Source organism: Lethenteron reissneri, chromosome 9 (genome assembly GCF_015708825.2).
Source record: "Lethenteron reissneri isolate LAM-NWPU_2019-01 chromosome 9, ASM1570882v1, whole genome shotgun sequence".
Lineage (NCBI taxonomy): Eukaryota > Metazoa > Chordata > Hyperoartia > Petromyzontiformes > Petromyzontidae > Lethenteron > Lethenteron reissneri.
The window spans coordinates 5,271,637-5,297,129 of NC_083787.1; the positions used below are offsets into that span (position 1 = coordinate 5,271,637).

Here is a 25,493-nt window from a genome sequence, read left to right on the forward strand (position 1 = left end):
AGGCTGGGATGGATGCACTTGGCTGTAATGTGGGGAGTGGTGGTGTAGTCTGGCATCTTTGCAGTGGTAGCGATTGGTACAAGCAAACTAAAGCAAAAAAATTAACCCGTAAAAACAAAGTTTTTCACTATAAATCCTTTATATGCGTGGCATCGGTTTTATTTTATTATTCATTTCTGTTTTTCTTGAGTAAGAGTTTCATTTTTTTATCACATTGGTATTTTAAATTAAATATGAAATTATTTTTTCCTAAAAAGTGTAACATTTTGGAATTTTTTTTCACGAAAATTAATTGTCACGCACAACGAGTCTGTGTGCAAAATGTCAGCTCGATTGGATCACGGGAAGTGGGTTAAAAAACGACCGAAAGATTGCACGGTCGTAAGCGCGCAAGCAAGCAAGTGAGCTTAATATAAAGGATTTTAAAAAAAGCGTTGGGGTACCCAAGAAGCTCAAGGGGCCTCAGATTCACGTAAAAACACATGGATTGACCAAGTATTGCCTCAAATTCACATCCTAATAAACATAAAACGTCAATGAGCCATAATATAGAATTCACTTACCTCTAGTTTATGGGTCTCTCTTCTCTCATCACACTACTCCGCTGTCTCTTGCCTACGTCGCTCTCATTTCACTATATATCCATACCTCTTCTGGCTTGCTCTGAGTAAATATATTCTAAGGGAGGGCCCTCAAAAATGTCTCTTTAGGGCTCCATCCCACGAGCCAGCACCACCACTGCTCACGTGGTCCTGGTGGCATCTCTGTGAAGCTGTGGCCTTGGACTGTGCCAGAAAAACAAATAGGTGACGGACGATGGGCTTGCACGCACAAGAGCAAACGCGAAAACCAATGTGTATGCACACATGACGGATAGGCACACACGGGTTCAATGCTCTACACTTTCATGCAGGGACGCAGCCACACTTCAGCAGTTACTCGTGTCCTACGAGCGACTGGTTCGCAGACGTAATTGGTTAGATTACAGACAACTTCCCGAAATTCGACCAACCTTTTTGTCACAGATAAGAGGAGTACCACTCCACTATGATCACGCAATGTACGCAACGACTAGCGACTGGCTCAGTACTGAGCCGAATTTTCACGCGCAACTTTGTGCTTAGAAGATCTGTCTTCATAATGATCAGCGTATATGTTACCTTGTTGAAGACAGAGAAAAACATGGTCACAATATTCCGTGGGGGTTTAAAAAACAACATTATGGGTGTGTCTTAGCCATATCGAAATATGTGAGGGGGGGTGTCTTGGCTGCCCCAAACACCACAGTGGCTGTGCCCAGGCAAAACGCAAATGAAAGGTCACACACACGTAGAGTTCTCTTTGTCCGGTCACTTACCACTGTGGTTCAAGTTCAAGTTAATTTATTAGGTATAGCCCTGTGAGCCATTCGGCTCTTGAATCGGGTGCAACCGCAACAAACAAAAAACAAAAACATGAACAAGAAAACATCTTAAAGTGAATATGTGACTAAGTGCAAACAGAAAATCTAAGAAAAGACCAAAATATTGCAGAAAAAACACCGTACACCAACGCTGTGTGCAAAAATCCCAGTGGGATGCAAGTCAAACAACAACAACAACAACCACAACACAACTTAGATTAAGGCCATGGTAAAGTTTTTGTGGCCTGCATGGCGCACCATGCTTTCCACTTGAAGTAAAAATGCTAGGATACTTGCTGGCACTAGGTGTCGAATTGCATTTTGAGACGATTTGTGAATTTATAAACAAAAATATGTTTATTATGATGAGAGGTGTTAAAGAACCGGCCAAAATCTCCTTTGTAAACTGGAATACCATAATGAGCTACCATTATAGGAAATGGCCCTTCTCGCTTAAGAATTTAGGGAATAGAGCCAGCACGTGTATATATATCTATCTGCACATTTATATTTTACAGTGAGTTTGTGCTTGAGCACCAACTGAAACTCCACGTTTGCCTGTACCAAGCATTAAAACCAAAGACACGGGCTCATAACAGATAACAGCTTGGATGTGTCACCGACGCGGCTGGAGTGTGCGTTTGCACTCTGGACACAGGAGTTGCAGTCCTGTGTCGCCCTCTAAACCCCGAAACCGCAGCGCTTGCATACTGGCAGGACGGTGGGAAAGGAAGAAATGTACCAAAATAATCTATTTTAATGAGTTGCCTCTTGTGATTAGAATGCATAACGAGCAGCGACCTGGCTCCCGGTTGACTTGCCCTGAAATTAATTGAGCACGTGGCTAGGGGTTTGCACAACACGGGGATTCGGGCAGAGTTGAGGAGGTTGTGGGGGAGAAAGGGGCCCGCATTGAGAAATATTTACTACAGTTCTACGACACCCCCCCCCCCCCAATCGTGCGTGAGATTTACTAATATATCTGTAAAATACCCATAATAACTCAATGAGACGATGATTAATCCATGCATGACATTGGAAGAATGACCTGGGGCGCTAGTTTGTCAGCAGGGGATGGTGATGGGCGCGTATCATCCCGAGTGAGTAATTCTCGGTGTAATTGTAAAAAAAAAATGGCAATTTGGACCCTGATGCCAGCACACAATCGCCTTTGCCGTAGCAAATGACGTCAGGGGGGACCTTCATGTCCACAGTGAAGCAGATGGTGCATAGGGGCACTTATCGATTTAAAGCTTTCGTGACTGCAGGGATTCATCTTGTTGGTTCTTTCGGTAAAGTCACGTAGAAGGGAAGTAATAAAATAATAATAATTTTATTGTGTTTTATTTTTATTATTTTATTACTTCCCTTCTACGTGACTTTACCGAAAGAACCAAGAAGAGGGGCACTTATGTTTATTACAGCCGCAGTAGTAATTAGGGTGGCCGCTGAATTCGAACCGTGAACCTCTACAACAACAATCAGCAAGGCTGTGCCACCGCCTGACCACAGGCACAAGCACAACTGTGTTGGGTGGTGCAGTGACAAGGGGTTGTTTTTTTAATTCGGTTGCAATTGTGAACAATAGCCGTATCAGACATTAGCACATCTAATCGGCATGGTCATTGGTTCACTGCAGCTCAAAGACTTAGTCCTACAAGGTGTGTGGTGAAGTTAGGAGCTGTTCCATGTGCTTGGCATGTTCTGGCAACTGGGGGGCAAGGGCGTGGCTTGGCAGGATTTATCCACTCCACTATCGATCCTGCAACCTGAGTTCAACCCCGAGCCATGGCAAACTTCATTGATATCTAAACTGGGTGCAGCTTCCTTCCATCAACCTGCACTGATCGTAAAATTATTTGGTTTCATGTACAAAACACATTATATACAACTGCATATACATGTAATGCACGTCTGAATTGCACTTTTGTAAGTAAAGTACATTTAATCAGAGCTTAATTTTCTCACTTAAGATTTTCCGCACGACTGGCAGACTGTATGCATGTTGAACTTCTTTTGCACCGTACATAGCCAGCCGTGCTAATCGGAGGTGGCATGTGACTAGTAGCCCAAGCCTAGCGAGCGGTATACTGGATGTGGTGTGCTGGGTTCAGAAATATCTTCCGCGTCACTCACCTTGACAGACTCTGCACAATTGAAGCACTGTCATTAATATTTACAGCCCTTTGATGGACAAAGGTCTTCCCATGCAATAACGGTTATGGGAATCGTTTAACCATACTTCACCATGCAGGTAAACTTGGATATATGACAGAAAATGTGCAGCTGTCACTCTCCACTGATGGTAGCAATGGCAATGAATTAAACACAGGTTGCCAGGTTTGCTAAACACCATGCCACCTCTGCACCTCATTTATGTAAAGTCATATATACACGTGCTTGCATGTGTATACATGTATATGGTTATATGTGTGTGGATTGAGTTTATGGAAACCATTTAGGAACGTGTGGATATTTTCATTTGGATGGGGGCAGCTGGCATGCTAAGGCACAATAATCTGGCAGGGCATCGCTTTATATTAATGGAACTAAAAAGTGCGAGATTGTGACCGACTGCTCCAGTGAACGCCATCTGTACGTGCCGAAAGCTGTCACCCACTAGCCACACAGGTTTGAGTGATTTGTCTCAACTTGACCTGCTGGCATTAACTCATTAAGGCATCGGTAATTATCGCGTCACTGCTAATGCCTTGAGCCCTCCACCCAGCCTTGGCCAATTCACAGCTTTGGATTTTGAAAACAATAATCAATTATTCCAATCCCCTGGGATTTCCTGCTGAGACTTTTTTATTCACATAATGCAGGAGCGTGGAGAATTGTGGCTCCGCTTCGGGCTCCGTTTGCTTTAATCCCAATAAAATTAGGCTGGGACACACTGTGTCATGTGTGGTGTAATTGTTTGCACAGTGCACTATGAACCTGGTGAGCTGTGTTCAGTTCCCGCTCGTGGAAAATATAATTTGCAAATATCTGGTGTTTGGCCTTCCCTATGTCGTTGTGCGGTGTGTAACATCAAGCATTGGGGAGACAAATGCAGCCTGGCATGGTTTGGTCAACTCTCCTTGCAACCTTGACGGCCTTCAAAGCTGCTCACTAACAGCAGCTTCCCCAAAAGTTTTTTTTTGTGTAGGCTACATGGAGGAGCTTTGTCTTTGTGTGCGAGTGGTGAGTTTGGTGGAGGGAAGGGTTGGAAGTTGGGTTTGATCACTGCAATGCTCACTGACCAGCAAGCATTCAAGTCATGGTCATGGACAACACCTGTCGCATATGCTACACGAACCTGGCCTGGTATTGACCCAGGTTAGCTCAATAGAACATCATTTCCCAGTGCAGTGTGGTCAAGTTTAGCACTTGGGAGCGACGAGTTGGCATGCATGGCCACATGCATACCACAACCGAGTCGCTTTCGGCTAAAAAACACGTGACCTAAGAGCCTACGAGACTAAGCAACAGAGCGCGTGTGTAGTCATTGTATTTGCTGGTGTGCAAAGGAATTGAGGCTGGAAAACCCGAACGTATAAGTTGAAGCACGCAACACGACAAATGAACAGCTCTTGTAGATAAACACCTATGCTGTGTGTCCTGGATGGTCTGACATGAATCTGAAGCTTTGGTCGTGAAAAAATATTTTTAAATCCATCACGGCCATGCTCTAATCATATGAAATGTTAATTTAAGTATATGTAACGTAACGTCACTGACGGTCGCGATGGCCAGGAATTGTACTCAGGTTGCGAGGCTCCTAGCCCAGTCAATAAACTGCTCCAAGCTCGATAACCCTCAGACTCATGCCAAACAGCCTGGGGCTCGAAGCTGAGGAGTGTATGTGCAAGGGAAAGAGCTGCTGCTTAGGTGTTTGTGGTTGTGTTTGTGTTGTTTTTGCCGTCACATTTATTTTCGGTGGAGTAGAACGTCGCACATCGTGCCGATCAACACATGGTACAATCCGGAAACGCATCTGCGTGCTAAGAGAAGAGAGATTGAGATTTTGTAAAGATTTTGTTGTTTTTCTTTGGTTCTTTCGGTAAAGTGACGTATAAAGATAAAATAATAAATTAAATTAAATACTAGCATACGACGTTTCGATTGCAACACAAGCAATCATCATCAGGTATGAATTAAATTGAAACACAAATCGAGTATACTTATAAATGTAATGTAATACAACAAAGAGTCGGATAACATAACAGTAGGGTGTTGACTATTATGTTATCCGACTCTCTGTTGTATTACATTACATTTCTAAGTATACTAGATTTGTGTTTCTATTTAATTTATACCTGATGATGATTGCTTGTGTTGCAATCGAAACGTCGTATGCTAGTATTTAATTTAATTTATTATTTTATCTTTATACGTCACTTTACCGAAAGAACCAAAGAATAATTCCTGCAGTCACGAAAGCTCCAAATTAAATTTTGTTGTTTGTTTCTTAAGTCCGTGCCGAGTGCTTCATTCACCGCCTCTTGGACGAGCTGTAACCGGAGTGGCATGAATGGCTGCGTACGGCCATCTTGTATAGCGAGTCCGCTGTTGCTCTTCCCTGCGCAGGTGTACCGCCGCTGCTGGCTGGTGTTCAGGAAGGCGTCGGGCAAGGGGCCCCGGAGGCTGGAGAAGTACGGAGATGAGCGTGGGGCCTACTCGTACACCGCACACAAGGTAAGGCGCGCACCTGATGCACAACAACAGCAGCAACAGCAGCACCAACAGCTGCCAAAGTGGCGGTGATGTCACCGCAGCGCTCATGCCAGGCTTGGTGCGCTTTGAGGCCACGTGAAGTGTCGAAGGCTCGCTGACAAGTGGTCATGGGACGGATCCAGGTGTTACGCGTTGATTAACTGAGTGCTATCTACTGCGCCAACTTGATGCACACGTGTCACACTCGCTCACGTGTGTGATGCTGGCACAGGGCAGCACAACACGGTAGTGTGAGCCGGCAACACATATTTGGCCGCTGTTCGTAAATCTCTTTCCATTTTCAAAGCCTACTCCTAACAGTAACCTCAAGACGTGCCGTTTCATTGAAATTGATTTACCATTTAACTTACAGCCTTAATCACAACAAGCATATCTTTTTCCTATCACGTACAAATATAGCCCTTATTCGAATACTAACCAAAATCTTGCTTTTGCTCTCACCCGAACAAGCAAAGTCTTTCATATACAGCCCAGGGTTCGGCAACCTGCAGCTCCAGAGCCGCATGCGGCTCTTTAAGTAGCACCATCTCGTATTCGCGTGCTTTGCAGCCTTTGAAGTTATCGAGCTTTTTACCGAATTCGAAGAAAAAAAATGTCTCTTGTTATTTGGGTCGCCGACCCCTGCCTAAGCCCCGAGAGGTCTGCCCCTTGCCGTGACTCCCGTAAGCTTGGCCCTTATCCTATATTACCCCAAGCCTTAACAGCCCTACTACTAACCCTAGCGCGAACTTAAATCGTAACAAACTTAGCCTTTACTCCAACCCTAACCCCTTCGCATAGCTCGAATGCCAAGCCTAAACCCTTAACCCGTGAATTTCCCTCACGGGTGCCGCAAAGGCCGTAGCAATTCGGGGTCTTCCACGCAGAACTCGTCGGCGTGCGTGCCGAAATCCCGCCGTGTGCCACTCAAGCCGTGGGGAGCCACAGTCCAGGTGTATTGGGTCATTGCTCGCGCCAAGGACCCGATAATGACAAAAATGAGCCCTCAATCGACGCAACAATACAAGCAATTTGCAGCGTAGGATCAATGGACGTGACTTATACAAAAAATATATATTGCGGGAATGATAAAAAAACAAATATCTGGAATAAAAATGGTCTGCTTTGGCACGCTTGATAATGAATAAATCATCATTATTGTTACCCATTTGGTACACGATACAGTATGGAATACTATAAAAGTATGTGTTTTAAATAAGACTGGGGGAATGTGTCATATGTTACACGCAATCATTCATCAATCCTTCCCTGACAGCAGCTCATTGAGAGGCCCAAAATGAATCTGGATATAACAACTCGTATATCACGACGGTCAATAGCAGCGATGTGACATGTTAAAATAATTCTCTGTTGAGGCCAACGATGGAGTGGCGGGAGGACGTCCCCACTGCACACGGGAGATGAAACCGGCTGACGTGCGAGGAGCTACCGCAATTGTTGCATCTCGGAAATCTGTCGATTTAAAGCTTTCGTGACTGCAGGGATTCATCTTCGTGGTTCTTTTGGTAAAGTCACGTAGAAGGGAAATAATACAATAATAAAAAGAAAACATGATAAAATAATTCTCACGACGTTTCGGCCACAACGCAAGCAGCCGTCCTCAGGTGAAAACCAGGTCTGTCGAGGCGACAGCGTCCTCAGGCGAAAACCAGGCTGCTTGCGTTGTGGCCGAAACGTCGTGAGAATTATTTTATTATGTTTTATTTTTATTATTTTATTACTTCCCTTCTACGTGACTTTACCGAAAGAACCAAGAAGATGAATCACGGAAATCGTCAACGGTGGTGACGGCTTGGGAAGGCTTTCATCCAGCAAGTGCGCAGACCGTGGCTGCTTCTGCCGCGCGCACGATGATGAATAACAGTAATGGGTTTGATTGTTCTCTTAAAAAGAGTGTAATAATCATATGCGAGCTTGCGTAACCGATAACGTTATCGGCGGTGCACAGACGCAGCTGTTAACGAAGCAATGACTCAAACCCAGCGGAGAGCACGATCGTGACTCCTCCTTAACGAGTTCATGCCGTAACAATGTGAGCTGCACGAGAGGAAATTATTTGAATCGACAGAGAAAAAGTATGACGCGGGGAAAGACAGAGGTTGGAGGAGAATGGGGAAGAATGAGTTCGTGGGCTCACTCTGGGGTACTGTACGTTTGTCATGCATGTAATTTTTTTTTATGCAACAGCCAATGCTTCTATGGTTGGATGGTCCGGAAAAGGAGACTTGATGCTTCGTGAGGCTCTCTCTCTCTGCGTGCCACGTCCTTTCTTAAATAAGTCGGCGATCGTTTCCTTCCTTCCAATGCGCTGTCTCCGACATCGCTCAAGAACTTTGGATTTGATGATCCCGGGCGCATCCAATTGTTCAAATTGCTTATGCGATTACCGTAATTCTTTTTCGATTTAAAGCTTTCGTGACTGCTGGGATTCATCTTATTGGTTCTTTCGGTAAAGTCACGTAGAAGGGAAATAATAAAATAATAAAAATAAAACATAATAAAATTATAATAATTTTGTTGTCTTCTCCGGCGGCTTGTATCTTAAAACATTTCCCAGTCAATAAGTCGGCGAGGCGACATAGGCGAATGCAACGGAACCCCACGAAGTTGTAATGCAGTGAGATCGAAGAGCGTGTCATGTTACGACAGGGAGAATTGGAGAGACATTAGCACTCTAGAAGAAGCCAAAGAGAGAAGGGGCGGAGGGAGGGTGAGAGGAAGGGTTAGAGCAAGAAAGATGTTTAAAAAGGGGATGCAGAATAGGCAACAAGAAAAACATAATCAAGGGGACACGGAGAGAGATGTTAATGGGCAGAGAGAGCGAGAGAGAGAGGATGTGTTTTAATGAATCGGTACGGAGGCGCTGTCGCTATCGCCACGGTAATTATGGGTAGGAGGCGAGCGCACGTGCACTCGGAGTAATTGCCCACGGCGTCGGTCGGCGGTGTAAAAATATCCATCACTGCCTTGGAGACGGTCGGGAGAACGGAGGCACACAAACACACACACACACAGGTGCAGCAACGCGAGACGGAGGGGGGAAGGAAAACAACAAGGAAAACGTTTTTCAAAGCCACGTCGCAATTTATTCCTTTCCAGCCTTAGTGCAATTGACGCTCCGGCTCAATTTTAAATTAGTCGAACATGAATTAAGCTTGTCATTCAGATACGCATGTATGCGCTTTTATCGACGGACGTGCTGTGTTTTACTGGAGGAAAAAAATATATATTTACACGTTTACATGATTAAACGCACGTTTATTGTGTAATGAAAGGAGCTGCACTCTAATTATGACCGTTGAAAGGTGTTAATGAATACTTTTACGATATGACGCGTAGGAATATACGGTGGTGCAAAGCTGAAACGGAAGATCTATATTGAGCTTGTGTTGTTTGCCAGTGAGGAGTGGTATTTTTGAATGTGTTGTTTGTTGCTTGTTAACCTGAGCATTGCAATGAGGAGTCTTAATCCTGGGCTTCATTATTGTGGTCGATTGGTCTTTGCCTTTCCGTAGTATTCTTGTTGTGTGTTTCGTCCTTCACCTCGGGGTATTGTAGTCATTGATAAATTACATAAACAGGTGAAGGTTTGTTTCACAGCCCAAAAAATAAGATCTTGGTCCATCAGTCTATCGGCCCTCTGGACCAACATTGATTTCCAGCGCAGAGATTATTTAATATTTCAAACTCTGCACCTGTTTCAACCTTTTGCGCTTCACCTTGATGTGTGTACAGTATGTATTTAGAACTTTTTTCGCACCGTACGTAGCCAACCGTGCTAATCGGAGGTGCGGGGGAACGACGACCAACTAAAACACAAAAAGCAGTTCTTAAGAAATGAGTTTTCAATCTACGTTATACAAATATGATGCTTGGCATCATATTTGCAATAACCTTTTCTGCATTGCACATTCGTTAAGCTCCTGGTGGTGTGGTGTTTTTTGCTGTATTGTGAGAGCATTCAATTCTGGTTGTTGCTGCAGTGTTGTATGGTTATTCACACCTAGATGGGCTTGCTGTTGAGGTGTCGTATCGTCATTCACATCTCGATGGTGTAACTGTGCGGGTGTTTTATAAAGAGCGCACATCTATAATGGAGGTTTATTTTTTTTAATTAGATCGCGTAAATATAAATGTGTCGCTAAACCCGCCACTATCCCAACACAGCCAATTAGTAAGGTTTGTCACGTGAACAAAACATGCCAGTCGGTTAGTAGTTCAGCACACCGGTGTGTTGGATAGTATACCCACAACATTTAACAATTCGAAATGTGGGTTTAATCTCCAACGCACCGGTGTGCTGAACTAGTAACTGATTGGCACGTTTTGTTTACGTGAGAAGCCTCACTAATTGGCTGTGTCGGATGGTGGCGGGTTTAGCGACACATTTTTGAAATTTACACGATCTAACCCAAAAACACCTCCGTTGTGCATGATAATGGTCGCGAAAGCCTACTACTACTACGTGTTACAAACAATGCACACCTGGGCGGCGCGGCCGTTGCTTTACCGCGCACGAGCAATTAACCTCGCGGGTCCATGTGGGCCCCGTCGCGATTTCCTGTGCGGCCCCCGTTCACCCTCCGCCCGCTGTCGCCTGTCCGCGGAGCGCAGGCGACGGACCTGAGCGGCGCGTGCGCCGTGCTGCGTCTCCCGCGGGACGCGCGGCGGCACGGCGTGGCCATCACCCTGCACGACGGCTCCACGCGCTCCTTCGCCTGCGAGTCCGGTAAGCTTCGCCGGAGACTGCCGCAAGCGCCGGGGCCGCCGCGCCTGTCGGCCGCGCGGTTTCCCCGTCGGCACGCAAGGAGACGCGCGCGGAAAGTGCGATGCGGTCAAAAGCGTCGGCGGTTGCCGAAGAACTGAACTGTGCTCCTTTTACATCATGGGACCTCCTTTGCCAGTATCAAAATATACTAATAGGGTTTTCCCCTTTTTTTCTGGCAACAAAAACTGACACCTTTTGCAAGGAATCATGCTTACATTAACCATAATACTTGCAGTCAAATGCAAACAAAAAACAATACTCTGATAATTTATGCATTGTCTTTGAAACTGATTGGTCCACACCAGAGACAGCTTTCTTTAGAGCCTAGTCTCATATGGTGTTCGACCATATGAGACTAGGCTCTAAAGAAAGCTGTCTCTGGAATCAGCACCCAAAAATGACCTTGAAACCGTTGGAATACCTTATGCCAGAAAAAGTGTGTTGACCAGTGCTATCAACAGCTGTAGTGGCATCAATGCCATTGGCCGTGATGACCTTTCGACCTTGACTGTGTCGTGTTGAACGTGTGTGTGTGTATGCAGAGCTGGAGGCAGAGGAGTGGTGCAAGCTTCTGTCACTTGAGTGTCTGGGCAGCCGAGCTAACGGCATCAGTCAGGGAGAGCCAGATCTTCTGGCGGCAGGGGCACAGCGAGAGCAAAATGGTTTGCCCCATCACTTCCTTCTCTGATCGCACATCTTTCTCAACTCAAAAAGACCTCCGCACGACTCAATAAACTCTCATTTAATTTAGTTTTCTCACTTGAATTCCTCATTTGCTGAGTTTTTCAATACCTTGGCCTCCTTGAGTCTGACCTTCACTGCAACATATTAAATTGTATAAATAATGAGACTCTCTTGGGTTTTTTTTTCCTATCATGACAAAAGGCTCTTTTAGCTCCATTTTGGGCAGAGATAATAACGCAACCTTGTTTAGGAAATTCAATCCCCTATCGATTCAATGACGAAAGTTATTACGATGGACATCCTCCTCACCTCTTATTATGCTGGCATCTTAATCGATCACTTTCCTCGTGACTCCTATTTCCTTCGGGTGGCGCTGGCTCAAATAATAAGACACAAAATAAATACAAAATATCTTAATTCGACAAATGCCAGAATTTGATTTTTTTGTTCGTCTGTCCTGCAAGGCATTAACTCGGATGATGCACAAATTCGCGTCAAAGAAATGGTTTCCAGAACCGTGTGTGTCGCGCGTGAAAATGCGTTTGGATGTGCATCAGTGTACTCACGTGGCCGTGTGTGTGAAGCTGTTTCTGTGGGCTCGTGATAATAAATGAGACTAAAAATGCTTGATTTTTTAATTGAATCGCAACCCCAAATCACGACAATTCATTGACTCTCTGTGGAGGCAAATGGAGGTTTGTGAATTGTTAACATGCCAAGGGAAACTGAATAACTTGTGCATTGATGTGAATGTGACAGTGAGTATGTGGGGAACGGTGGCGCAGCGGTTAGCGCGCTGCGCTACAAACCCGGCGACCCGAGTTGTGACGATTATCTGAATCGCTCCTGGGCCTCCTCGACTCGGCCTCAAATTAGTACCTGGTGCGATGTGTAAACATCACCACTGGAGAGACAAAGGCGTTCGGGAGTGGTGCTGGCCACCCGTCTGCCCGTGTGCTGTTCTGGCCTTCATAGGTGCTCACTAACAGCACTTTCTACAAAGGTCTTTTGAGGCTATACGGCGGACCTTCGTTTGTTGTGGGCTTGTCCTTGTCCATGTGTGCGTTCGTGCATACGCGCTCTCAAAACATCACATCGGGTGCATCTGCAGAGTTTGCAAGCGTGGTGTCCTTGCAAGGGTACATCACTGTGCATTTGTCTCGGCATTCAACCATGCATATACACATCCCCTGGCTGGGCGTTCATGTGTCGATCCTTTGTTGTGTGCCTTTACACTCGTACGCAGTACGTGCGCATGTAATAATACATCTCTCGGTTGTTTTTGTACTTCAGGGTGTGTACGCACCTTTGACTGTCAACCTTTGTTATATTTCTTTAAGTCACACCTTCTGTTATACTGCCCCCACAGTCTGGAGCAACCTTCCCATCCCTTATCATCCTTTTTGGGAAACTCCCACCAATTAAAACCTATGCAAAATCCACAGCTCTTCACGTTTATATGATCATAATTCCGTGCAGCCACCATACAGTTAACTCGCCTACGTGATTAAATTATATATTTCTTATCTCGCTCGCACAGTGTCTCAGGGGTAGCGTTATATATTGAAACTTTGAAAATTGTCCTGTGATACATTACATTACAGAGTACGGATGCGTGAGGGCAATGCACAATTTATTTTTCGCGGTATTTTTGTAAAAACATTCCCTGTTTGTCTGTCACTCTTTTTCACGAGGGGGTCCTCGTAGGGGGGGTTCAACTAATAACCCATTGAGTATCTCAAAGGGCTATGTAAATCCTCGTTGCATTGTAGAGAGACCCATCGACTCGCACAGAGACCACTGTTGTAGTCCAAGCTCCAGATCTTTTTTCCCCCACATCTCCGATTTGCACGGTTGGCTACGTACTGTGCGAAAGCAGTTCAGCACTCGTACATCTTCCTTTTTTTCCCCCCTGCCTATGACTCTCTGCCTGTTTTATAATCATCATATTCCGAGCCAGACATTACATTATTGCACGGGAGGTCAGCTGCAGGGTCAGACCTGCGCACCTCCCGAATGCGAGCGCACGCATGGACGCTCTACGAATCGACGCCGTGTTGTTGCGTTGCCCTGGCAGAGCGCTTCGCTGTGTACCTGCTACCGTGCCCGGGCCTGGAGCTGTTCGGGGCCTGCTCACTGCAGGTGACGCCCGAGAACATCCACCTGTGGGACACGCGGGACCCCCGCCTGCGCCTACTCACCTGGCCCCTCGTCTCCCTGCGCCGCTACGGCCGCGACGCCACACGCTTCACCTTCGAGGCCGGACGGTAACCACCACAGCATTGGCGGAGGCTCACTCGGTCTCACCGTATAATATGTGCGCGCGCGCTCGCGTGTGTGTAATTAAACGGTGTGTGATAACTCAGGCAGCAATGATGTCCTGTGGGCATTGATGTCGCCATACTATGGCTTCCCAGGAAATAGAGCAAGTGGATTAATTCCTCTCCGTTGCCATCTGTATGATGAAAACATCTGAATATATATGGGGACTGCAGAGCTTGGGCAAATTATTGGCTCACCACCTTTTTGCCTTGCCGCTCGTCTGTGGCTTCTCGTGCCTCTGAGTCTTTTGCGGTTTCCCAGAGCGAGCGAGTGCTGTGCTGCATGTTACAAGTACAACTTTATTATTTTAGGCTGAGTTCAGGCTGAGCTAAGGTCACATACCAAATGCCAGTGGGATGCATGGCCTAGAAGGAACCCAGGTCATTGAAATAATTGTGATACATGAACCACTACATCTCCATTCATACACACACACACATCAAGACAAAGATCTCCTCTATAGCCACCATAGGCTGATGGGCACTTATGAAGGCCGACTTGGCGCACGAGGGGGCAGTATGGTGAGCACCTCGCCTGGCCGCCTTTGTCTCCCAAGTGCTGATGTTTTTACAAATTGCACCACGTTCTCATTTATGGCTGAGTCAATGTAGGGGAGAACCAGGACCAGTTCAGATAATTGCCACGGCCATTAACCATGGCCGAGAATTTAACCCAGGTCACCGGGTTCGTAGTGCAGCACGCTAACCACTATGCTATACCACTCTCCAGCACAAAAGCACACACCCACACAAGCATAATTCATAACCAACGTGCATATATGCCACTTTTACGCGCCCACGCGGATGTCATTGATTTAGCAAACATTGTCAGTCCCTGCATGACATTCCCTCGGGCGGCAAACAGCACTTGCACCTCCCTACGGGAGCACGTGTCCCAAATAATCACTCGCGCTCTTCACGCACGACACATCATTGCCTCTCGCTTTCATTTTTTTCCCCTCAGCTTTTTCTCTTTCTCGCTGTCTATTCCTGTCCCCTGGAGCGCCCGTGCACACGATGGCCAATGACAGCACCCTGCAGTGAATGCACATACACACACTCCCTTTAGGGCAAAACCACACTGGCACAATCAATTATAGGTCACAGCTGTTGGGGTAGATGTGTATGTATGTGTATTTAAGCGTGTAGTATGCATGAGTACATGCGAGCGCGCGCGTGTGTCTTTGTGCTGATTGATGTGTAAACATCTACTATTGTGTGTGTAAATCTTGCACGCTTATATATGTCGAAATCTGCACTCGCCCTGCGGTCGACTGGCCCAGACGAGGAGAGCCCAGCAGTACAGAAAGCAGACAATAGAGCAAATGCGGGTAACTATTAAAATGTAGCTATGATGTTGGCAATAGCATTTTGTAATGGTAAATTTTAATAGGGGTCAAGGAATGAAATCTGCCCCTCCCACTGGCGATTCAATGAATTGTCATGATTCAGCGCCACATTTACATTCAAGATTCGTTTTTTTTTTTACATTGTGGTGAATGTAGCTTCCACTAATGGTTAAAGGCATCGGTGAACCCATTACATACAATATGAATCAACAACATCGATTCTTTTACACACGTTCAAAATTAAAATTAATCGACACAGTGCATCGCTGTACCTCCATGAATTTTAAATTGAAGCTTTACAAAAGTGCGTTTATGGTTTTAATCTACTCGCTGTGCCATGAGCTTCAGAATCACGGTCATTCACAGCGACAAAACAATGTCACGACAACTGAAAAGTGCGCCAAGGAGGAAAGAGCAATGCGTGCTTGGAAGCTCATTGAGAGACAAAGGAAGGAACATGTATCGGAGAACATAAGCACGTTAATGACATCAAAGAAAAATGAGCTAGCTTGGTGCAAGACACATTGCTAAAGGGTTCGATAATGGCAGATGGTCAAGAATAATGACCAAGTGGATTCCGAGGAAGGGAACGCATCCGGGAGGATGCAGCGATTAAATCCGCTCGTGTGCAGGAATGATGCGGATTATTACATCGCAGAATCGCGAGAGATGGTGTTCGGTCAGCAGTGGATTGACCATAGCTGATGATGATGCATTGCATATTCTTAGGTTTTTTCGGTAAAGTCACGTAGGTAAAAAATTAAAATTAATAAAAGTAAAATAAAAATAAAACAAAAACCACGACGTTTCGGGGGCAACACAAGCTTCCGTCTTCAGGTGGAACCGTCACAGCACGATAGCTGTATCAAGTGAGAGAAATTCCAAGAACACAGTATTTGTATATATACTGGTTGAGGGTGGGAGGAGCCAAGGTAGGCCCTGAATATTATTTTTTTCTCGAGATGCATTGCATCTTTCATTGATATATTTTGTTAGTAGTTATAGAATATTTACAATGGTTACAGAATGGACACGCAGGCTACGTTTCACTTTCCATCAGTTCCGGGCAAGGCTCCTATAAATTGCGTTTAACTACAAGCTAACGACAATGCATAAATTGATCTTCTGACTCATTTACTTCAGCGGGACAGGGTAGAACGATCGCACGTGCATAATGTGTTTGAGGCGACATGCAGTGTGAACACAAGTGGTGGCAACTGAACCGAGTGCGTTTAGCCATGTGTGTAATGTTTTCACACGACGAAAATACCAAAGTTATTTCCTGCGCTAAGGTTCATCGAGGCATTGGTGCTCATCTCCTGTTCACAGCACCGAGCCGGTGGTCGAAATTCCTCATTCCTATGACAGGGCTGAGTCTCTCCGTAAGACAACCACCGTTGACTTCTCCACAAAGTTGTGCTCATTTTTATCGAACTCACAAACAACTTGATAATTGTTTTTTTACCCTTTTATCTGGCAACAAAACTGACACCTTTTTTATGAGGAGTCATGTTTGCATAGACCACAATACCTGCAGTCATAATGCAAACAAAAAACATAACTCTGATAATATATGCACTGTCCTTGAAGTTGATTGGTCCACACCCGAGACAGCTTTCCTTAGAGCCTAGTCTCACATGGGTTGGACCAGATGACGCCAAAAGGCGCACAACTCAAAGACAATGCACCATCAGAGTATGAGAGCTCGGGGTAAGCATTTACACCATTGGTATCTCATTTGCCAGTAAAAATATGATAATTGTTTTTTTACCCTTCTATCTGGCAACAAAACTGACACCTTTTTACGAGGACTCTCGGGTGTGGACCAATCAACTTCAAGGACAGTGCATACATTGTCAGAGTTATGTTTTTTGTTTGCATTATGACTGCAGTTATTGTGGTCTATGCAAACATGACTACTCGTAAAAAAGGTGTCAGTTTTGTTGGCAGATAAAAGGGTGAAAAAACAATTATCATATTTTTTACTGGCAAATGAGGTACCAATGGTCACAAACAACTTGTGAAAGACCCAGCGCAGAAGATCCCTGGTTTCGATCCTGCACGCGGCTCATGGTCCACCCTAAATAAGATCCACTGCACACACCAATGGCAGACGCGGATACCTGATGCACAAATGGTAAATAAAAAAAAACTCTCCAGTGTGCGACTGTGGTCATCCAGAACAAGACCGTGCAACGTGTAACGACGCAGTGCAGAAATAGGGAGACATCAGAGCGATACACTCCTCTCCTCCTGACGCGATTATCTGGCTTGAGCACCCGAGTGTGAAATTGTATTTATTGCTCTGCATCTACATCAGCCGTACAAAAGAAGAAGATTGTCTCGACCCCGGAGATGATGGGCTTAGTCAACCCCCAACCAGAATTTGAACTCTCTCAACATTTTGATTGCAAGCCGTTTGCCCGACCACTGAGCCACCCGTTGCGCTGCCATAGGCAGTATCCGTTATGCATGCTTGTTAAGATTGTACCAATGCTATTTGTTTACTAATCACTACCGCACTCCATAGAATTGAGCGTTGGCATCGGCAGTGCAGGAGTAAAAGATGGCTAAGCATGTTTTTTTGCTCCACTGACTCTTTTTTTGTGTTCGCTAGTAGCACACAACCACAAGCTTGCATCGCGTTGTCGTCTCTGCTTAATTCATATCCATATGTAGGATAATGAAAGGACAATCAACAATCTAGCCAGGATAAGTGGAAAGCCGTTGTTTTGCCTGCCATGTACAGCGAGTTCATAAAAGTATTAATCATTCAATTATTATAATCAGACAACAGTTTCTTACATGCCAACCAATACGGTTTACCCAATTACAGGGAAATTGAGTAAAAATATTTGTCTTAATTGTTTCTCCCTTGTGATGGGAATTTGTAGGATGAACGTTGGGATTTATAAGGGCACGGGGCGACCAATAAGGTCTGAATTGGTCTGTAATAAGGTAGGGCACTGATAAGGGGTTGACAGGTATGCAGTTTGAACGGTGAAATTGAAAATTAGGCGTCATCCAGTTTTCCTTGTATGCTTTCGTTTTTAACGTTTTATTTTTTTCTTCCAAACTGAAAAGCTCGAGGGATAAAAAAAAAATACAGAACAGACGTTTGGTAAAATCACACCTGGGATGTTGGTGAACACCTGCAACCAATCCCATTATCGGCAACTGGAGGTCAAGAGGGATGAAACTCTGTAGATAAAATCTTCATCCATCCAAGCGTGTGTGTGTGTGTAGTGTTATCGACCTAGCTCAATCTGCTGTCTAATTGTACCTCTTTATCAATGGATGATCCCTTCATGGACTCGAAATACATCACCCAATCAATGGCACATTACATAATTGTAAGCGCTTAAAAAAAACCAAGTCAATACCGCATCGAAAGTACCGTAATTTGATCAATCTGCGATTATTTCGAGCTAGGGCGTTTTTTGGGCAGGTTCGGCGAGAGTTCCCGGCTTAACTCCCTCGCTGGTTACTCGCGGTCTAAACCCGTACGTGTAGGTATATACGTACGTACGTACGTTGAACTTCTTTGGGACCGCACCTAGCCCAACCGTGCTAATTGGAGGCACGTTTGCGGGCGTGCGTGCGCGTGTGCTTTGTCGAGACAGGTCATGTGACACGGGCGAGGGCCTCTTCACGTTCCAGACGGCGGACGGCGAGGAGGTGTACGAGCGCGTGCACGCGGCCACGCTGGCGCTCGCCGAGCAGCATCGCCGCGCCCTGCTGGAGCTGCAGAACAACGCTCGCGTCAGTGCACAAAGACAAAGATCTGCCCGTGTAGCCTTTAACAGACCGTTAGGGCAAGTGCTGTTAGCGAACACCCGATGAAGGCCCGCACGACACACGAGAGGGTGGGTGGCCAGCACCACTCCCGGCCGCCTTTTGTCTCCCCAGTGGCGATGCGTTTTTATGCATCCCACTCGGTACTCATTTGAGGCTGAGTCGACCTAGGGGAGGCCCATCACCAGTTCAGATGATCCTCACTGGTGTTGGCCATGAGCGGAAATCGAACTCGGCTCTCTGGATTCATAGCTACCACTCTTTACACACGAAGAACCCCCGTATAGCCTTGAATAGACTGTTGGAGCCACGTGCTGTTAGAGTAGCACAGTTGGCTGGCTACGTATGGTGCAAAAGAAGTTTAACATACATAGAGAGCACCTGTGAAGGCCAGCATAGCACACGAGGGGTTGGGTGGCAAAAAACACACCTGGTCACCTTTATGTCCCCACTGCTGAAATTTACTACACACTGCACCACACTCGTTTAAGGCTTACTCAACTTCAGAGAGGTTCTGGACCGGCTCAAGTATTCGCCACTGTTATTAGTCATGGGCGAGAATTGAACTCAGATCACCGGGTTCGGAGTGAAGTGTGCTAGCCACTGCACTACCGCTCCTACACACACACGTGCTTACATATGCATACATACATGCACACATACACAACTATGAAGATCACCGCTGTACCCTTATAGACTGTTAGGGCAAGTGCTGTTAGCCAGCGCCTATTTAGGCCTGCACAGCACGCAATGGGGTGATGAGACCAGCATCACACCTGGCCACGTTTGTCTCCCCAATGCTGATGTTTACATACCACACCGAGTACTCATTATTGTCAGGGCAAGCTTTGAATGAGTGCTTATAATGGTTGATACAGATGCCGTTTGATAATTTATGTTGTTGGATGATGATCATGCTTAGACAAATGGATGATGATGATGATGATTCTGACAATGATGTGATAATGAAAGCAACGATTATGACGAAGATGATGTTCTTGATTGACAATGAGTATAATGGTAATTATGATGCTAACGCGAGTGCTAGTTGATGATAATTATGATGATGATGGTATTAACGAAGATATTAAATTATTGATTATGCTGCTGCTGCTGCTAATGATGATAATGAGTCCCTGTCTTCCAGCTGCTGAGCCCTTGCGGTGAAGACCTCGCTCCGAGCGCCATGCTACCACGCAGCGCTTACTGGCGCCACATCACACGACAGAACAGTGACTCTCCTGTCTATGCTGACGGTATGCATGCACCCACAAAGACAGACGAAGATCCCCCGTGTAGCCTTAACAGACAAGTGCTGTTAGCGAGCACCTATGAAGGCCGACGCGGCGCATCAGGGGGTTGGTGGCCAGCACCACACCCAATCGCCTCTGTCTCCCCAGTGGGGAAATGTACAAACCGCACCAGGTACTCATTTGAGGCTGAGTCGACCTAGGCGAGGCCCAAGACCGGTTCGGATAATCATCACTGGTGTGAGCGGGAATGGAACTCTTGTCGCTGGGTTCGTAGTGCAGCGCGCTAACCGCTACACTCCCGCTCCCCACATGCTCACTGTTACATTCATATCATTGCACAAGTTATTCAGTTTCCCTTGGCATTTTAACAATTCACAGACCCTCATTTGCCTCCACAGAGAGTCAATGAATTGTCGTGATTTGGGGTTGCGATTCAATTAAATAATAATCAATCAATCATTTTTGTCTCATTTATTAGCATGTCATTAGCATTGTTTTTCTTTATTGTCTTATTTGTACATTAGTGTACGCTCCATTATTCCAAATGTAACATTATGACATTACTTGCATATAATTTGCATTCATTGCAAAAAACTGATTCTCTCGCACGTAATAATGGGTTTTACACGATGCATCATAGCATGCCATATTTGTACCAAGATATACTTAACATGCTGCATCAACGTAACACGGTTACATTAATGCAAACATCTCCGTGTTGTTGTTTTTGTTGTTGTTAAACATACACTGGCATATACTGAAATATTTATTGGAGCCACCGTTAACAAGTTAATGTCCACCTGTGTATTTTGCATTGTCAGATGCAGCCAGCATGGCAGCTGTCCTTCCTCGTGCACACACCTTCTGCACTCTCAGCCAATCACAGCAGCCCTTCAAGGCCTCGACTCCTCTCTTGGCTTCAGCATCTCCTGGGTCGCACACTCATCTGACTCATCTGGTCCCGTCGGCGGACTCTTGAGGTCTCATCCTATCACAAGTCACAAGTGAATCCAAATAGCAGACAGGAGCTCCCTGCGGTTTTCGTACCACGCATCTTTACATATGCACGCTGGACACAAATCCCCACCGAGTAGAGCAGAGCCATTTGACGAGCGTTTAATCTTGGCTTAAAATTTAGTTCACATCACCCTGCTCTGCCTGGGTGGATAGCGTGGCGTGTGATTGACCATGCCTTCAGGTCTTTCACCTGAAATGTGATTGTAGAACAGGCGTATTGATTAATGAGCGGGTGCGGAAGGTTTCCGCTTGATGTTTTTTTTGTCTGGAGGGCCCATGAAAAGATAATGATTTAATTTACTAAAAGCTACACATCGACACCACGGAGATTAAGAGCTTTGTGGGTGCAAATGCTTTGTACGATGGAAAGTTTTGGGGTATGAAAATTTTAACTGACGTATAATTGTGTTTTTATTGCTGTATATCTTTTTGAAATCGGTCAGTCACCTTTTAATGCCAGGTATAATACAAATGTTGACAATTGATTAATTGAACCCTTAACTTAATGAGTAATTATTCATTAAATATGAACCTGAATGAAAAATAAATATAAAGTATCTTGCTGATAACTTTGTGCAGATTGACCAATGACAAGGTTTATAAAGGGGAAGATTATTTGGATCCTACCTTGACTGCCACAAGATTACAGTACAGAAAATGTACTGAATATTGATCCTTCTGAACATTTGAAACAAGGTCAGATGGTCAAACGGGATGTATAATGAACTCTTTTTTTCATTGTCACGTGTGTTAGGGCTGGGACGCATTTGCAATAAAGCGACCACATTGTGAATTGATAAATCTCGTGAACTTAGACTTCTGTTTAAAGAGTCCAGCTGAAAAGCATTTCTACTTTTTTAGGATCTTGTAAAAAAATAATGTCTGCTAGAATTACTTATTTTAGAAGTCGAATGATAAAGGTCAAATAAATGATGTTAGTAATAATGTCATGTACAGTTGTTGTGTGATTGGACTAATTACACATCTACGTCTTGTGGTGAGTGATTAGTCGGTGGTTTTAAGAGGTGGGGAAGGACAGATTCTGTTATGTAGTCAGTGATTTGTAACAGTCCTTTGCACAAAAGGGTAAACTAAATCAATTGAACTACATTTTTTGATCCAAACGCTTTTAATTATGAAACTACCTCGACTGAGGTCACTTATAGTGTGCGACATTTTGAAAAATGAGTTTTTCATCAATGGTTTATTTCCAAATTATCGCTGCATTTTCAAAAGTAAAGTTTTACATCAATGGTTTTATTTCCAAATTAGCTGCTTTAAATACAATGTATTTATCTCATGCAAGAATGTCTAACATTAGATTTTGGCAATGAGCTCCAATTTGGCTTAATTGTATTTCAAATATTGCACTGATTTCAGTATGATTAATTGAAGAAACTGTAGGCTAAGGAAAGTGTCGTACACCTGGATAATCTCCAACTTATTTCAAATTTTGTTCGATTACAGCCCAAGTGCATAGCGTGTAGAACTTGGAGATTGCAAAAATGCATTCTCTATATCCAAGTTAATAGTCAGTCGAATGGTATATCGATTTGCAAACATTTTTATTCAGAGGTAAGATAATTATTTACTTACACGACTCCTGTATACACTGTGCATTCAAAGGTTACTTCTCTATACTGTGCTGGAGGTTAAATGGCCACTTGTAATTTTAAGGCCCCTTCAGTTCAGAATCACCCTGTGTGGTGTATGTTTAGTTTAACATGTACATATAATATATACAACAATCTGCGGTACGTGGAGCAATGTTGGTGTCATTGATGAATTGTGTTGGAATACTTTTCAGGTTCTCAACTCCAGAATTCAGCAGCTCAATCCAGTCCCATTTTTTGCATCACATTTACATATTGGCTATATTCTTGTAATCGCATTGATCCAGGTTGGCATGTTTTGAAAACATGCACTGGATTTGGCTGCCCGTGACCTGGAGTTGACGGCTTAGTCTGGGGAGAAGGTGGGCTACAATTTCTTGTGATCATCCCGGCAGCTGCCAGGAGTTTATCAGGTGTTCAGCTCCAAGGCGTTCCCACATGTGAATTCTATACCTTTGTGCTTAACCCTCCTAAACCATTAGATGGATAGATTAGTCATATGAAAGATCTCAGATTTTGTTTTGGCTTACACCATATGATTTTTGGCCTGTTGTCGGACATTGCTCTCAACGTGCGAGGAGCTTCATTAGAACCTGAAGCTCCCAGCATTTGAAAAAGCTCTCGGCACGTGGCATGAAACGTCAGACATCACGCCAAACAACACAACGGTAGAGCCCGAAAACACATCGGAGAGCACGTACAGCACAATCACACAAAACCTGCATCATTGTCATACGTATGTATTACACGTGTGTTTAACATTTATTTGCTTGTGGCTGTAATAGAGTTCAGACCTACCAGCAGGATCCCAAGATGTGTTGAGCTGAAAATCTTCTGTTGCTTCTCGACGGAGGAGTAGAGATCGAGAGAGGAGACCTTTTGTTGTACTTGAGCGTTTCCCCCCCCTGTAACGTGGGGGTTTATGGTGGAGCTCACGAGCCTGTGTTGGCCTGCAGTAGTATTTCGAACGGAAACCTTGATCTCGTTTGATCGGCGATCAAACTACGTGTCTCGTGAACTTTTCGCTGTGGACAATCGGACGTCTTTGCTTGCTCGTTTTTATCTGTGGGGTCACCCCACTGCCCTGTACGTGACTATGTTAGTTTTGTTCAGTGGCGTAACCGAAAGTCGTAATTTATATTTTAAAAAATGTATTGGTAATACTTAGGTGAGTTTAAAAAGCGTCAAAAGAGATGTTCTACTTTTTTCTTTTTTGTCCAAATACATAGGTATATCAGTTTTGTTTAATAAATACATTCTACTCATGTGGTCTTTGGTCATATCTGGGAAATTTGTTGACATTTCTTATAAAAATATTTCAAATGTACAATGTGTATATTATAAACAGACTTTATTAAAGGAAACTTAAAACGTTTAACCCAAAGAATGATCTAATATCTTAATTTTTTTTCCTGGCCAAATATATTGTGTTTTTTATTTTAAATACTATACACATTGCACATATGCTAAAGGTACTAAAGTATCTGTATATTAAATTAAAATAATTGTTTCAAGATTCTCCAAAATAAAGTGACATGTTAACTTGTCATTGCAAAGTTATCTTCATTTTGTGGAACAACGCATGTTTCTCATCGCCTGTGATGTCTAGCCCCTACACTCAGAGGCCACCATCCATTTATGAATTCGTATGGCATGTAACCCAATTTACATTTGATGTTTTACTGTTACGAGTGCTCGGGCACTGTGGCTAGTCACGTAATGGGTGTTTCCTCCATTACTATTTCACGTAAATAGTTGTTCCTGTACAGCATTATTTAACCCTAGTAGTAAAATGCTATACAGATCTTATAATTATCCACGGCCTCTGGGGAAGTGGGTGGTGCTGTTCGTGTCAATATCCTATTTGCCAACATCTCCCACGGAACTCAAAGGTCCCAGTCCAGCTGAATACAGAGACCTCGTCTCCCAGGTTTTGTCTATCCAGGGCCATGTGATTTTTGCTGGAGAGATTGCACAGAGTCACTGCCACCACTATCGGCACGACCACCACTGTCACCATCAGCAGCAGCACCACCACCAGAGCCAAGAGACCATCATGAACCCAATGAATAAGCACACTGGATGGGAGACCCTTATGGCACAATGAACCCAGCATGAGCATTGTACTGGGAGGAACCTCCTGGTTACACCAGCCCACAGGGGATTATTGTGTCCGTCAGACCGTCATGCATCCAAAAATGGGAGGGGTGGGGCTGGGTAGAGAGGGGAGGGTGGGGAGGGGCTGGGTGGGGAGGGGCTGGGTGGGGAGGGTGGGGAGGGGCTGGGTGGGGAGGGTGGAGAGGGGCTGGGTGGGGAGGGGAGGGTGGGAAGGGGCTGGGTGGGGCTGGGTGGGGAGGGTGGGGCTGGGTGGGGAGGGGCTGATCACCCCGTGGTGCCCTTATAAAACTCAAGGTTTAACCTACTCACGCCGGCTTGTGCCCACCCTCACAGTCGGCCATATTTGCGGAATATACCACGCCGCCGTTGACCCTGGCCATTGACCGAGCAACCCAACGTTCCTACCAGCTCCCTCCGCAGGAATGTGTTTAAAAGGGGAGCCATGGGCTGGAAG

The 25,493-nt window shown here is 44.9% G+C and overlaps 1 protein-coding gene across 1 annotated transcript in view; it reads left to right on the forward strand.

Annotated features, from left to right (window-relative positions):
• The window catches only part of LOC133340488 (docking protein 6-like), a 53,687-nt gene extending 29,219 nt beyond the window's left edge, over positions 1 to 24,468 (forward strand). The window contains exons 2-8 of the mRNA XM_061548779.1: positions 5,975 to 6,082; positions 10,736 to 10,850; positions 11,432 to 11,551; positions 13,651 to 13,840; positions 18,867 to 19,005; positions 20,186 to 20,294; positions 21,113 to 24,468. Coding sequence (XP_061404763.1) covers positions 5,975 to 6,082; positions 10,736 to 10,850; positions 11,432 to 11,551; positions 13,651 to 13,840; positions 18,867 to 19,005; positions 20,186 to 20,294; positions 21,113 to 21,270 — 939 coding nt within the window. The 3' untranslated portion in view covers positions 21,271 to 24,468. The remainder of the gene's footprint in view (positions 1 to 5,974; positions 6,083 to 10,735; positions 10,851 to 11,431; positions 11,552 to 13,650; positions 13,841 to 18,866; positions 19,006 to 20,185; positions 20,295 to 21,112) is intronic.
• Positions 24,469 to 25,493: the final 1,025 nt, after the last annotated feature.